The 14,475-nt window shown below is 45.2% G+C and overlaps 2 protein-coding genes across 2 annotated transcripts in view; both read right to left on the reverse strand.

Moving 5' to 3' along the window:
* MPP1 (MAGUK p55 scaffold protein 1) overlaps window positions 1-14,475 on the reverse strand; it is an 894,076-nt gene that overhangs the window by 460,916 nt on the left and 418,685 nt on the right. The window lies entirely within an intron of this gene.
* The window catches only part of LOC309559857 (uncharacterized protein), a gene marked incomplete at its 3' end in the record, with an annotated part of 183,408 nt that overhangs the window by 60,902 nt on the left and 108,031 nt on the right, over window positions 1-14,475 (reverse strand). The window contains exon 4 of the mRNA XM_082263282.1: window positions 12,967-13,115. Coding sequence (XP_082119408.1) covers window positions 12,967-13,115 — 149 coding nt within the window. The remainder of the gene's footprint in view (window positions 1-12,966; window positions 13,116-14,475) is intronic.

A 14,475-nucleotide genomic window follows, 5' to 3' on the forward strand; every position in this document is an offset into this window, starting at 1 on the left:
TAAAATCAGGGCAGCTGTCAGTCAACCCTGCCAGTGACAGCACTTCCTGATGCAGGCTGACCACACTATGGGGGTCTATTTATAAAAAGTTAGGAGTCGAACATCACAAGCATTCAGGAATTTTGACCGCATTTTGCCTAACCGGTTCCCGACCAGCGGCCGCAGATATACCGCGGCAGGCTGGCTCCTACAGGCAAATTGGCGTACATGTACGGCGCTTGCCTGAAGGCCACTAGGGGGCGAGTGCGCGCCGCCGTCAGCGCGCCCCCACTCCGATTGCCGCCTGACACTGGCAATCTGTCCCCGCTGAGAGAGAAGACAGGTCGGCTGATGTAAACACAGCACCCCGTCCTTCTCCCTGCAATGATCACAGAGCGCCCGTGATCCAGCTATATAGGATCGCATGTCTCTGTGATCATCTCACAAGCCCCTCCCCCCCCACACAGTTAGAATCACTCCCCTAGGCTTACATTTAAAGCGGTAGTATCCCGCTTTTTGACACTTTTACCAACAGGTAAGCCTATAATAAGGCTTACCTGTAGGTACAAATAATATCTCCTAAACCGGAACGGTTTAGGAGATATTTGCAGTGCATGCAGCCGCTCGCGCGAGCGCTCTGAAGGTCCGAGGGGACCTTCAGTTTTGCTTGCCGGGAGCTTGCCGGAAAATCACTCCCGCGCGCATGCGCGGGAGTGACGTCACCGCGGCTCCGGCCAATCACAGCGCCAGAGTCGCCGAGGGATCATGGCAGCGCCCGCAGCGATGTCCGGGGGTCCGTGTCGGGGCTTCGTTCTAAGGTAAGTAACACATAATGGGCTAGTATGCGGTTTACAACCGCTTTAACCCCTTGATCACCAACAGTATGAACCCCTTCCCTAAAAGAACTAAGGTGTGAAGGCGCCTGGTTCCTAGTAAGGCCAATATAACACCATAATTTATGTGTCTATTGAGGCACTCTATTTGAGGCGTATACACCCTCACACACTTTGTGCACACTGTCACTTTATATTGACTGTCACTGTTTTTTTAAAACACACTTGCACCAGCGCCCACTTCCCCGTCAATGGCATTATTACAGTAACAGCGCATATTTTTAGCACTGATTACTGTAGTAATGTCACTGGTCCCCCCAAAAGTGTAAAAAATGTCAGTTAGGGGTCCGATCTGTCGGCCGCAATGTCGCAGTCCAAAATCGCGGATCGCCACCATTACTAGTAAAAAAAAAAAAAAACAATAAAAATGACATAAATCTTTCCCGTAGTTAGTAGACGCAATAACTTTTGCGTAAACCAATCAAAATACGCTTATTGCGATTTTTTTTATTGGTAAAAAATATGTAGCAGAAAACAAATTGGCTTATAAAATGTTAAAAAACTTCGATTTTTTAATTTTTTTTTTGAGAATGTCATATAAAAGACGTAAATTTTGTTTGGGTACAGTGTCGCACGACCGCGCAATTGTCCGTTAAAGTAACAGTGCCAAATCGCAAAACAGGGCCTGGTCAGGAAGGGGGCAAATCCTTCCAGGGCTAAAGTGGCTACAGTAAAATGCTGATTTTCTATGATCTTTAGTTCCATCTAGTGGCCATAATGCTTTCTTTTTACCTGACATAGATCAACTAGGACACTAGAGGGAGCTGTCGACCATAGGAAATTAAGATATTAAGAAAAATGTGGTCAGAATTTGTGATAGCTGGGCGAATGGCTTGTGACATTCATCCACTGAGTTGTAATTGTAATTTATTTAATTTTCACATGGTGATCCTGCTAATAATACGCCTTCTGTGTTAGGGTGGCTACGCTTACTCCTCCATTGTATCTATGGAGGAACGGCGTTGTCACTCTAGAACATGACTACAGGACTCCATAAAACAGGGAAGGTGTTCTGTAGTACATGAGCTCACAAGATTTCTGGCAGGATCAATAGGTATATTTTTGCAGATATCGAACAGATATAACAAAACGCCTCCAATGGTGTTATTGACAGACCAAAATGGTGCAAATATAAGAAGAACATTAGGGATTAAATACTCTATGAATAACTTGATGTTTTACATGCATTACATTTTTAGCACTTATCCAATAATGAAGATTTGTTTTTTAACAATTTTTTTTTTTTTTTTTTAACAGTCGTGCACAAGAGTTATCCTTAGATCGGATTTTACTAAGATTGATGGCAGCAGGATACAACCCTGTGGATATAGATCCTGCAGATCTACAGGAAGTCGTTGTTGACAGTCCTTGGCCTCAACAAGGATATGAGACACAGGCAGAGTGGGACACGTCTGCTTATCAGGCAGACGAGGGCACTGGTGCTTATCAGGCAGACGAGGGCACTGGTGCTTATCAGGCAGACGAGGGCACTGGTGCTTATCAGGCAGACGAGGACACTGGTGCTTATCAGGCAGACGAGGACACTGGTGCTTATCAGGCAGACGAGGACACTGGTGCTTATCAGGCAGACGGGGGCACGCCTGCTTATATGACCAGTTTAGGTGGACTTTTCTCCAACTTGCGGTCATCACTTTTACAAGCAGGAAAGAGATTAAAGAAAGACCCAGACCCAGAGAATCCGGAGGTAGAAGACCATGATGAGACGGACTCACATCAGCCAGGCAAGAGTAAACATCACTCACCTGATGGAAGTGGAGGCTCAGAACCTCAGAAGAAAAAGTCTGAAAAACCTGGAGCCAGCAGTGAAGATGACACTGAAGGACACAAAGATCCACAGAAAGTCAAGAAGCCTCAAGTACCAGCGAGGCCTCCAGCACCACAAGGAGCTCAAGTTCCACCGGGGCGACCAGCTGCACCAGGAGCTCAAGTGCCAGTGAGGCCTCCAGCTCCACACGGTGCTCAAGTTCCACCGGTGCGACCAGCTGCACCAGGAGCTCAAGTGCCAGGGAAGCCCCCAGCTCCACAAGGCGCTCAAGTTCCACCGGTGCGACCAACTGCAGCAGGAGCTCAAGTGCCAGTGAGGCCACCAGCTCCACAGGGCGCTCATGTTCCACCGGTGCGACCAGCTGCACCAGGAGGTCAAATGCCAATGAGGCCTCCAGCTCGTCACGGACCTCAAGTTTCACCGGTGCGACCAGCTGCACCGGGAGGTCAATTGCCAATTATGCCTCCACCTCGTCACGGACCTCAAGTCTCGCCGGTGCGACCAGCTACACCGGGAGGACAAGTGCCAATGAGGCCTCCACCGCGACAAGCACCTCAAGTTCTGCCGAAGCGACCAGCTGCACCGGGAGGTCAAGTGCCAGTGAGGCCTCTAGCTCGACAGGGACCTCACGTTTCACCAGTAAGACCAGCTGCACCTGGAGGTCGAGTGCCAATGAGGCCTCCAGCTCGACAGGGACCTCCCGTTTCACCAGTAAGACCAGCTGCACCTGGAGGTCGAGTGCCAGTGAGGCCTCCAGCTCCATCTGGACAGAGGTTTTCACCAGTGCGTCCACCTCCACAGAGACCTCCAGTACCGCCGAAACGTCCGTCCCCAGCAAAACCCAAAAAGTGGTCAAAGCCTAAGGCTTCACAACCATCAAAGCCTAAAAAATCGAAATTTGGGTTTTTTAAGAAAAAAAAGTAGAGGCTGTTCTGGTGGTGTCAGAGGGATTCAGGGAGGATTTTTTCCCTACTGTGGCTTCGCTTCAGTAGGGTTTTTTCCTCTTCCTCTGGATGAAACTGTGGATTTTATATCCCTAAGAGTAAAAAAACCACCTTAGGGATTCAGGGAGGATTTTTTCCCTACTGTGGCTTCGCTTCAGAAGGGTTTTTTCCTCTTCCTCTGGATTAAACTGTGGATTTTATATCCCTAAGAGTAAAAAAAATCACTTTAGCAATCCAGGGAGGATTTTTTCCCTATTGGGGCTTTGCTTCAGAAGGGTTTTTGCCTTCCTCTGGATGACATAGGGTGGGAAATGCAGCAGCTACTGGACCACCACTAAACCCAAAACAGGGACATGGTGCAGGAGATGCAGGGCTGTGGGCATGGTACAGGAGATGGTACAGGCATGGTACAGGAGATGGTTCAAGCATGATACAGGAGATGGTACAGGCATGGCACAGGAGATGGTACAGGCATGGCACAGGAGATGGTACAGGAGATGCGGGGCATGCGGGCATAGTACAGGAGACGCAATGCTGCGGGCATGGTACAGGAGAATCTCCTGTACCATGCCCGCAACACTGCATCACCTGAGGAGATGCAGGGGCTGCGGAGGAGTCTCACCTTTCGGGGGGGCACCTGACATTTAAAAATGGGCTTTCCCGAGCAGCGGCGGCATATGCGCACTGACCAAAGAACACCTAAGTGAGACCGTGACTCGAGTATAAGCCGAGGGGGGCTTTTTCAGCATAAAATAAAATGCTGAAAAAGTCGGCTTATAGTCGAATATATACGGTAATCAGGGCCGGTGCAAGGATTTTTGACATCCTAGGCGAAACCTCATTTTGCCGCCCTATTGGAACCGCCCCCTTGGCTCTGCTCCTGACTCCACCTCCTTTGCCCTGCCCATGTATTCCCCTACCTTTTTAATGACTGCTACCAAGGGGGGAGGAGAAGGAGGGGGGAGAAGAAGAAGGGGGGAGAAGAAGGGGGGGGGGAAGAAGGAAGGGGGAGAAGAAGGAGGGGGGGAGAGGAAGGGAGGGGGGAGCAAGAGGGGGGGGGAGAAGGAAGGGAGGGGGAGAAGGGAGAAGGGGGAGGAGGAGGGGGGCACTCCTTTCTTCCTGGGTCCTATAAGCATATTAAACATAGGATCTTACGTAACAGCTTGGCGGCCGCCAGGCTGGTTATACCTCGCCATTGGCGAACAACCCATGTTCTGACTCTTTTAGAGTGGAAGAGATGGACCACATCGAACTGGAGAAAGTGTAGAGAAGAGCAACCAAACCGATAAGAGGCATGGAGGTGCTCAGCTATGAGGAAAGATTAGAGGAACTGAATTTGTTCCCTCCTGAGAAGAGGAAATTAAGGGGGATATGATCAACATGTATAAATACATAGGAGGTCCATATAGTGAAGTTGGTGTTGAGTTATTCACTTTAAGGTCAACACAGAGGTCAAGGGGGCACTCTTTACGTTTAGAGGCATATGCACACTGACCATAGAACACGTAAGTGAGACCGTGACTCGAGTATAAGCCGAGGGGGGCTTTTTTAGCATAAAAAGACATGCTGAAAAAGTCGGCTTATAATCGAATATATACGGTAATCAGGGCCGGTGCAAGGATTTTTGACACCCTAGGCGAAAACTCATTTTGCTGCCCCATTGTGGCACCGCCCCCTTGGCTCTGCTCCTGACTCCACCTCCTTTGCCCTGCCCATGTATTCAACTGCTACCAAATACGGAAAGGTTTCTTCACCGTAAAAGCTTTGAAAATGTGGAATAGACTCCCTCCAGAGGTGGTTCTGGCCAACTCACTAGATTTCTTTAAAAAAGGCCTGGATTCTTTCCTAGGTGTACACAATATAAATGGGTACTAATATTTATAGGTAGAGTTGATCCAGGGAATATCCGATCGCCTCTCGGGGGATCAGGAAGGAATTTTTTCCCTCTGCTGTAGCAAATTGGCTCATGCTTTGCTGGGGGTTTTCGCCTTCCTCTGGATCAACTGAGGGTATAGGATTGTGTATATACACAATATTGTGTATTGGGCATATATGGCGAAGCATAGGGGATGGGGTGTGGACACAGAGGGCGGATCTCCCCTATGCTTCGCCATATATTTTTTAACAATTTTCTTGGCAGAGATTTCTTTATCCACATTGATCGATGTGAATGGAGAAATCTATGTTCTTTTTTTTCCTTCAGCCCATGGGCTGAAGGAAAAAAAACAACATTGCACATATGCCCATCATTAGAAGTGGGTGGATGATGGGAGGTCTAATGGTGGGCATACCACAGATTTTCTGGTATCATTTTTTACAGCCAGCGGTCAGCTTTCATGTAAAAAGCAATCCTAGCAGATAATTTGCCGCTAGACTGCTTTTACAAGCAGTGGTAGGGGACTTCCCTCCCACTCCTGCAGCCTTCCACGGTTTTCTCTGGCTCTCCTGCCTCACCGGGTAACCCGAGACTGCAGCCCGTGGTTCTGTCATGCTGACCATAGAGCTGATTGGAGAATGATCTAATATGATCTAAATAGAAAGATATAAACAGGGCAGGCTTTGCAGGTACGCCTATCAGCTGCAGCACTGATTTGTTTATTCTGACAGCAACAACGTTTGTTCTCACCATATACGTATCAATGATTGTAGCGCTGTAAGAGGTGATTTCACCACCGCAGTTAAAAAAAAAACATATATGGCGAAGCATAGGGGATGGGGTGTGGACACAGAGGGCGGATCTCCCCTATGCTTCGCCATATATTTTTTAACAATTTTCTTGGCAGAGATTTCTTCATCCACATCGATCGATGTGAATGGAGGAATCTGCTATGTTCTTTTTTTCTCCTTCAGCCCATGGGCTGAAGGAAAAAAAACAATATTGCACGTATGCCCATCATTAGAAGTGGGTGGATGCTGGGAGGTCTAATGGTGGGCATACCACAGATTTTCTGGTATCATTTTTTACAGCCAGCGGTCAGCTTTCATGTAAAACCAATCCTAGCAGATAATTCACCGCTAGACTGCTTTTACAAGCAGTGGGAGGGGACTTCCCTCCCACTCCTGCAGCCTTCCACGGTTTTTTAGGGCTCTCCTGCCTCACCGGGTAACCCAAGACTGCAGCCCGTGGTTCTGTCATGCTGACCATAGAGCTGATTGGAGAATGATCTAAAGCTGCAGCACTGATTTGTTTATTCTGACAGCAACGTTTCTTCTCACCATATACGTAATCAATGATTGTAGCGCTGTAAGAGGTGATTTCACCACCGCAGTTAAAAAAAGAGCATATATGGCGAAGCATAGGGGATGGGGTGTGGACACAGAGGGCGGATCTCCCCTATGCTTCGCCATATATTTTTTAACAATTTTCTTGGCAGAGATTTCTTCATCCACATCGATTGATGTGAATGGAGGAATCTGCTATGTTCTTTTTTCTCCTTCTGCCCATGGGCTGAAGGAAAAAAAACAACATTGCACGTATGCCCATCATTAGAAGTGGGTGGATGCTGGGAGGTCTAATGGTGGGCATACCACAGATTTTCTGGTATCATTTTTTTATAGCCAGCGGTCAGCTTTCATGTAAAAGCAATCCTAGCATATAATTCGCCGCTAGACTGCTTTTACAAGCAGTGGGAAGGGAATCCCCCCCCACTCTCACCACCTTCTACGGTTTTCTTGGGCTCTCCTGTCCCACCAGGTAACCCGAGACTAAAGCCAGTGGTTCCATCAGCTGACCATAGAGCGGATTGGAGACCAGTTAAACATGTATTGCAATGTATGTGAACTAAAAATCCCCGTTTATATGCAAAGTTGGCTAGAAAGGGTGCATAGCAGTGCATATGGTCCATTCATAACTTTTACTGTTAACATGCGGTCACGCCCCTTTAGCACCTGATGGGTTTTATATATATATATATATATATATATATATAAGCCAGGGGTCTCCAAACCTTCTATAGAAAGGGCCAGTTTACTGTGTTTTAGACTTTAGGGGGGCCGGACCATTGCCAGTGGGAGTAGAAAATGTCCTGGCATTAGTGGGAGTAAACAATGTCCCATCTTTGGTATTAGGGGAAAAATTAGTGGCCTATCAATGGTGTAAGTGGGAAGAATGGTGCCACATCATTGGTATTAGTGGGAAGAATAGTGCCCCATGATTGGTATTAGTGGGAGGAATAGAGCCTCATCATTGGTATTAGTGGGAAGAATAGATCCCCATCATTGTTATCAGTGGGAGGAATAGTGCCCCATCATTGGTATTAGTGGGAGGAACAGAGCCTCGTCATTGGTATCAGTAGGATTAATAGTGCCCCATCATTGTTATCAGTGGGAGGAATAGTGCCCCATCATTGGTATCAGTGGGAGGAATAGTGCCCCACTGTTTGTGTGAGTGTAGGAATTATTGTCCCATAATTGGTGTCAGTAGAAGGAATAGTGCCTCACATCAGTAGGAGGAATAGTGCCCCAAGGGCTGGATAAAGGTATGCAAAGGACTGCATTTGGCCCCCTGGCCGCAGTTTGGAGACCACTGGCGTAAGCTATTCAGATTTGAGCACAGGAATATTGTATTTCTATTGCACTGTGCAGACCTGAATCTGTAGCCCTCCTACAAACTTATCACTATTTGCCCCATATTGGCACTATATCCACTGAGGTATGCTATAAGCAAATAAGTATTTTGCAGAGTAGAGTAGAGTAGGGCCTGGCCAGAGAGGGATTACTTTGACGCAGTTGGCCAGCTTAAACATGTATTGCAATAAATGTGGATTTGCAAATTTTGCTAGAAAGGGTGTATAGCAGTGTGCAGAGGATTCATTCAGACGTTTTAGTGTTAACATGCAGTCACACCATTTTAGCACCTAATGGGTTTGATGTACCTAATATGTACTGATGGGATTAGTAGTTAGTCTTATTTGACTGTTTTTTTATTTAATTTTGAAAGGCCTTTTAAACAGTCAGTAATTACAGAACATGTCCAGTTAAATATGAATAACTACTACTAGATCTACCATGACTTGGGTATAACAGAACCTTCACAGTCATGATAGGATTAGTGGTTTAAAGAGGAAGTAAACCCACCTCTGACACTTTTACCTATAGGTAAGCCTATGATAAGGCTTACCTATAGGTACTGTAAATATCTCCTAAACATGCACCGTTTAGGAGATATTTACCTTACATGCAGCCAGTGACGTCACTGGCGCATGCGCTCTGAACAAACGGCCGCTGGTGCCGTTTCTTCAGAGTCCCGTGCCGTGACTGTCGGCTCCCGCACACGTGCGCGGGAGTGACGTCACCGCGGCTCCGGCCAATCAGATGGCCGGATGCCGCGAACCCGGGCGACTGGACATGTCGCCCGTCATACAGGTAAGCGGCCGGCACGGCGGGGGCTCGTTCTAAGGTAAGTATTGCATAATGAGCTAGTATGCGATGCATACAAGCTCATTATGTGTTTCTCTTACAGGTTACCAAAAAAAAAAAAAATAAACTTTGTACGGGTTTACAACCTCTTTAAGCAAGAAAAGAACATTGTTTTATTGGGACAATAACATTGTTATATCAAGAGAGACTGTGGGAACTTATTTTACAACCTTGAGGAAAGAAGGGAAAGGAAGGGGGAGCATAAGTGAAATAAAGTTAAATACAAAATATGTAGCAGGATTTTTTTTATTGATCCTTTAGGTTTATGTAAGGTAGGATCTTATTTATAGCACAGTGAATATGGAGTATGTTGTGACGACAGGCACTGCAGACTATGTACAGTGTATACCATATGCAGGTTTAGACTTTATTTAACCATGCTCCTTTAAGGCAGGCCCAATATTAGGATGCAACTTGGCCATACCCATTTTTACCATGGCAAGCATTTATGTCAGCTTCATAAAAGCATGATATGAGAAGACGTATTGGTAAGATCCAATAGACAAGAAGTGTTCCATACATTACTCCTTTAAATCTTATAAATAGTATTCAGACCAATACAGAAATGTAAACCAACTGGAAGTCACTTCTATTCCATGGACCTTGTAGATAGTCCTCTTAGAAGTAGACCACAATGCATGTGGAATACAAAGGGTGAAGCATACCCCCGCTTGCTTGGTCTATAACAGAGGTCTCAAAACTTTCTTATCAGAGGACCAGTTTACTGTCCCTCAGACTTTTAGGGGGCTGGACTGTGGCCAGTCTGATTAGAAAATGCCCCAGCCTCAGTGGAAGTAAATAGTGCCCCATCATTGGTATTAGTGGAAGTAATAGTGCTCCATTGTTGGCATCAGCGGAGGAAAATTCCCCCATTGTTGGCATCAGTGGGAGGAATAGCACCTCATCATTGGCGTCTGTTAGAGGAATAGTGCCCCACCACTGGTGTCAGTGGGAGAAATAGTGCCCCACCATTGGTAATAGTGGAGGAAATAGTTCCCCACCATTGGTAATAGTGGAGGAAATAGTTCCCCACCATTGGTAATAGTGGAGGGAATAGTTCCCCACCATTGGTAATAGTGGAGGGAATAGTTCCCCACCATTGGTAATAGTGGAGGGAATAGTTCCCCACCATTGGTAATAGTGGAGGGAATAGTTCCCCACCATTGGTAATAGTGGAGGGAATAGTTCCCCACCATTGGTAATAGTGGAGGGAATAGTTCCCCACCATTGGTAATAGTGGAGGGAATAGTTCCCCACCATTGGTAATAGTGGAGGGAATAGTTCCCCACCATTGGTGCCAGTGGGAGGAATGGTGCCCCCTCATCGGTGTCAGTAGTTGAAGAAATTGTGCCCCAAGGGCCAGATAGGGGCAAACAAAGGGCCACAGTTTGGAGACCACTGGTCTATACGGTTGCAATAAGACATATATGAATGCCACGCAGAAGGTCACTGTCATCGGTTACCCTTCCAGGACAGAGGCCCTCTGGGAGCCTGCAAGAAGTCTACAAACCATAGGAAAGAGTGGATCATCTGGAAGGGGAAAAAGAAAAAAAAACAGTGGGGTGGGGGGATAATGTGATGAAACAAAACTGTTTAATAGAGAAAAAGTAATAAAAAGAGTATTACAATATTAAAACAGCGCTACCAGGCATATAAGAATAAATGTAAAGTGCACTAAAAATCTCTAAAATCAATGTTAATAGAAAAGTGCATCAGTGCCGAGAAAATATATCCATATAATCACATAGATAAATACAAATAATGTACCACATAAATGGTTAAAGTGCAGAAAAATAGGTAGTAAATATAAAATGCAAAAAAGTGCAATATATATATATATATATATATAGGTATAGTGCAGTCCAAAAAAAATGGTGAATAATCCACTTGTATATAAAGTGCTGAATATCGTGCTCCACACAAAAAGTGCCCAGTGCTTCCAAAGAACCCTCTTGGGGATCCACTCACTAGACTTAGGAGAATTAAGAGCCTTATGTATATCGAGCAACACCTCCAAATCAGCCTCCAACCTCAGATGCAGGATGCTACACAGCCTCGGTGTCCCCCAGGATAACAATGGGAATAAGCCTCCAAAGAACCTTCGATCTCCTCCAAGATTCCTCCACACTTAGAATCTCAGATAAAAGAAGGGGAAGGAGCCGAAAATAGTGAAGCCCATAGGGTAATTTCATTATAAAAAGTTACTCACAAACATACGAATAGTCACAGCATTGTGTAAAGATCGGTAGTCACAATCAGCCGATACACTTCCGGGTACGCTGCCGGCGTGTGTTCCACGGTGGTTTGTGGAAGTGACATGGTGTGACGTGTAGCTAACAGGAAATTTATCTTTTATATAATTTATTTTTGGACTGTACTATACCTATATATATATATATATATATATATATATATATATATATATATATATATTTTGCACTTTTTTGCACATTTTGGCACTTTAACCACTGCTTAAAGACCAGGGTTTTTTTTGCGATTTTTTACTGCGTGACTTTAATGGACAATTGCGCGGTCGTGCGACGCTGTACCTAAACGAATTTGACGTCTTTTTTTTCCCACAAACAGAGCTTTCTTTTGGTGGTATTTGATCACCTGTGCGAATTTTACTTTTTGCGCTATAAACAAAAAAAGAGCGACAATTTTGCAAAAATAACAATATTTTTCACATTTTTTTATATGAAATTCCCCCCCCCCCCAAAAAAAATGTAAAAATCAAAATTTTTTAACATTTTTGGCCAATTTGTTTTCTGCTACCTATGTTTGGTAAAAAAAATCGCAAAAAGCGTATTTTGATTGGTTTGCGCAAAAGTTATTGCGTTTACTAAGGGAAAGATTTCTGTCATTTTTGGTGTTTGTTTTTTTAACGCGTAATGGCGGCGATCTGCGATTTTTTTTGCGGTACTGCGACATTGCAGCGGACAGATCGGACCCTTGACTGACATTTTTGACACTTTTGGGGTTACCAGTGACATTACTGCAGTAATCAGTGCTATACATATGCACTGTTACTGCAAAATGACACTGGCAGGGAAGGGGTTAACTTTATTGGGGAGGGAGGGGTTAAGTGTGTCCCTAGGGGCGTGCTTTCTACTGTGATTGGCTGTGGCTACTAGTGTAGGAACAGTGATCAACAGTCCTACATAGTAGAACCGTCTGAACACTGTTTCTACACAGGGGAGAATGACAGGCGGCTTGTTTACATCAGCCGCCTGACTTTCTCCCTCTGTACCGACGATCGGCGAGTGACCGGCGGACATCGGGTCCGCCGATCACACGCACTAACTTCCCTGTGAACGCGGCGGGCGCGCGCTCGCCCGCTATTGGCTCACAAGGAAGTGACAGGCAAGTGACGTACCGATACGATACTCTGCCTGGCCGGGGCTGACCGCCGTAGTATATAGTCGTGCGGCGGTCGGCAACCGGTTATATTTACTGCCTATTTTTCTGCACTTTAACCATTTATGTAGTACATTATTTGTATTTATCTATGTGATTATATGGATATATTTTCTCGGCACTGATGCACTTTTCTATTAACATTGATTTTAGAGATTTTTAGAGCACTTTACATTTATTCTTATATGCCTGGTAGCGCTGTTTTTCCATGGTTTCCCTCATTCTTAACTTACAAAGTTGGTAGGTATGAGTACCTGACCACAAATAAGTACAAATTCTCACAGACATACTCCAAAATCTTATGGAAAGCCTTCCCAGAGGAGAAGATGATGTTACAGTGGAAAAGGGAGGTCAACTCCATATCAATGGCCATGGTTTTGGAATGGTATGTCCCAACAAGCTCAAAAAATTCATTGAGTTGAGAATGTCAAGTGCCCACAAATGGTGCCCATAAAGTCTAACTAGCCATTTTAGCAGGCCAGATAATGAAGATCAGGAACAGATCATGAACAGGACCAGGAAAACTTACCTGTGGCCTCCAGGCATTGATTCGTCCTTGCTGCTTCAACCTTGCCAAATTTGGAACCCAGGAAGAGAAGACAGAGTGAAGAGAAGAGGAGGCAGACAGCTGGTATGGAATGATAGCTCCAGACTGCATACCAAGAGACATGGAGCAACCTGGAAGGGAGAGCGAAAACGACAATTAATCTAAATATATAACACGACTCACCATAATATTACCCATATGTTGGATGGCATTTGTAAAGCTAGCCATACCTTAGGCCAGTGGTCCTCAACTACAGGGCCCACTAACAGGCCAGGTTTGCAAGATAACTGAAATACATCCCAGGTGATATCATTTGCTGCTCAGTGATTGCAGTATTCTAGTCTGCATCTCTCCAAGGTAATACTTAAAATCTGGCCTGTTAGTGGGCCCTGAGAACCGGAGTGGAGGACCACTGCCTTAGGCAACTGGGTTCTACCTAATATGGAAGAACTGCTACAAAAACATGGCCTCAGCAGATATTTATTACTGCTTTACGGTGTTAGTCAACGATTAGAAGTCCCATAAACCCATTTTACTCTTTTTTTTGTAAATGATCCACAGGTAACTCGCTATGAAAATTTAAACCTGTGGAGCAGCATAGTGGCTCAGTGGTTTCTAGGGTCCTCAGTCCTAATCATGGAGTGTACATGTTTTCTTTGTGCTACCTCATAGACATGCTGGTAGGTTACTCAGCTCCTGTCCAAATTGGCTCTAGTATGTGTATGTAAGGAACATTCAATATCCAAAGTGCTGCGTAAACTGGTTGACATCATATCAATAGCTGTATTATTAAACTCTAGATATAAATCTAGTACTGTATAACTAAATCACAAAATGTATTTCAAGGTTAAGTACCTGGATTTCACCTGATGTCAATCACATGTACAGCAAAGCTCAGACTGGGAAAGGGAAAAGCAACACAAAGGAGCCTATTCCATTGTCACGCATGCTAACAAAAGACATGCTAATGGGAGGAGAGATCAGAGTGATGGAGAAATAAGTTTATCAATCTGCTACTTCTCCTTCATTGTTCAATCACAAGATTGAAGGTTTCGCCCCACTCAAGACACTTTGGAACTTTCAGGTTCCAGGCTTCTGGGGGAGTGGCAAGACCTTTGAGTGCTAATTAACCCTTTGTGACAGTGTGATGCCCTGCCACTGGGAAAATGACAAGATCTGCACTAAGGCTTAATGTGAAGTTCCAGGCTTTCAACTCGGAGCGGAGAAAGCTATGTTTATGGGTTTCTCAGGACTGTAGTCCAAGATTGGGACTGCAGCTTGAAGGTCTTGAGTGGGATGGAGCCTTCAATCCCGTGTCTGGATTCTACTGGATACCTACAGCCTGTGTGAGTACACAAGTGTGCAGCATCATTATATAATCAAGCCTGAGGATCAGTGGTGGCTGGTGCTCAAAATTTTTTTTTTTGGGGGGGGGGCGCAAACAGAAAAATGTAATAGCCATTGCTTTGCGGCAAAAAATGCTGTAAACAA

The sequence above is a fragment of the Pelophylax lessonae genome (genome assembly GCF_965119305.1).
Source record: "Pelophylax lessonae genome assembly, chromosome: 7".
Classification (NCBI taxonomy): Eukaryota; Metazoa; Chordata; class Amphibia; order Anura; family Ranidae; genus Pelophylax; species Pelophylax lessonae.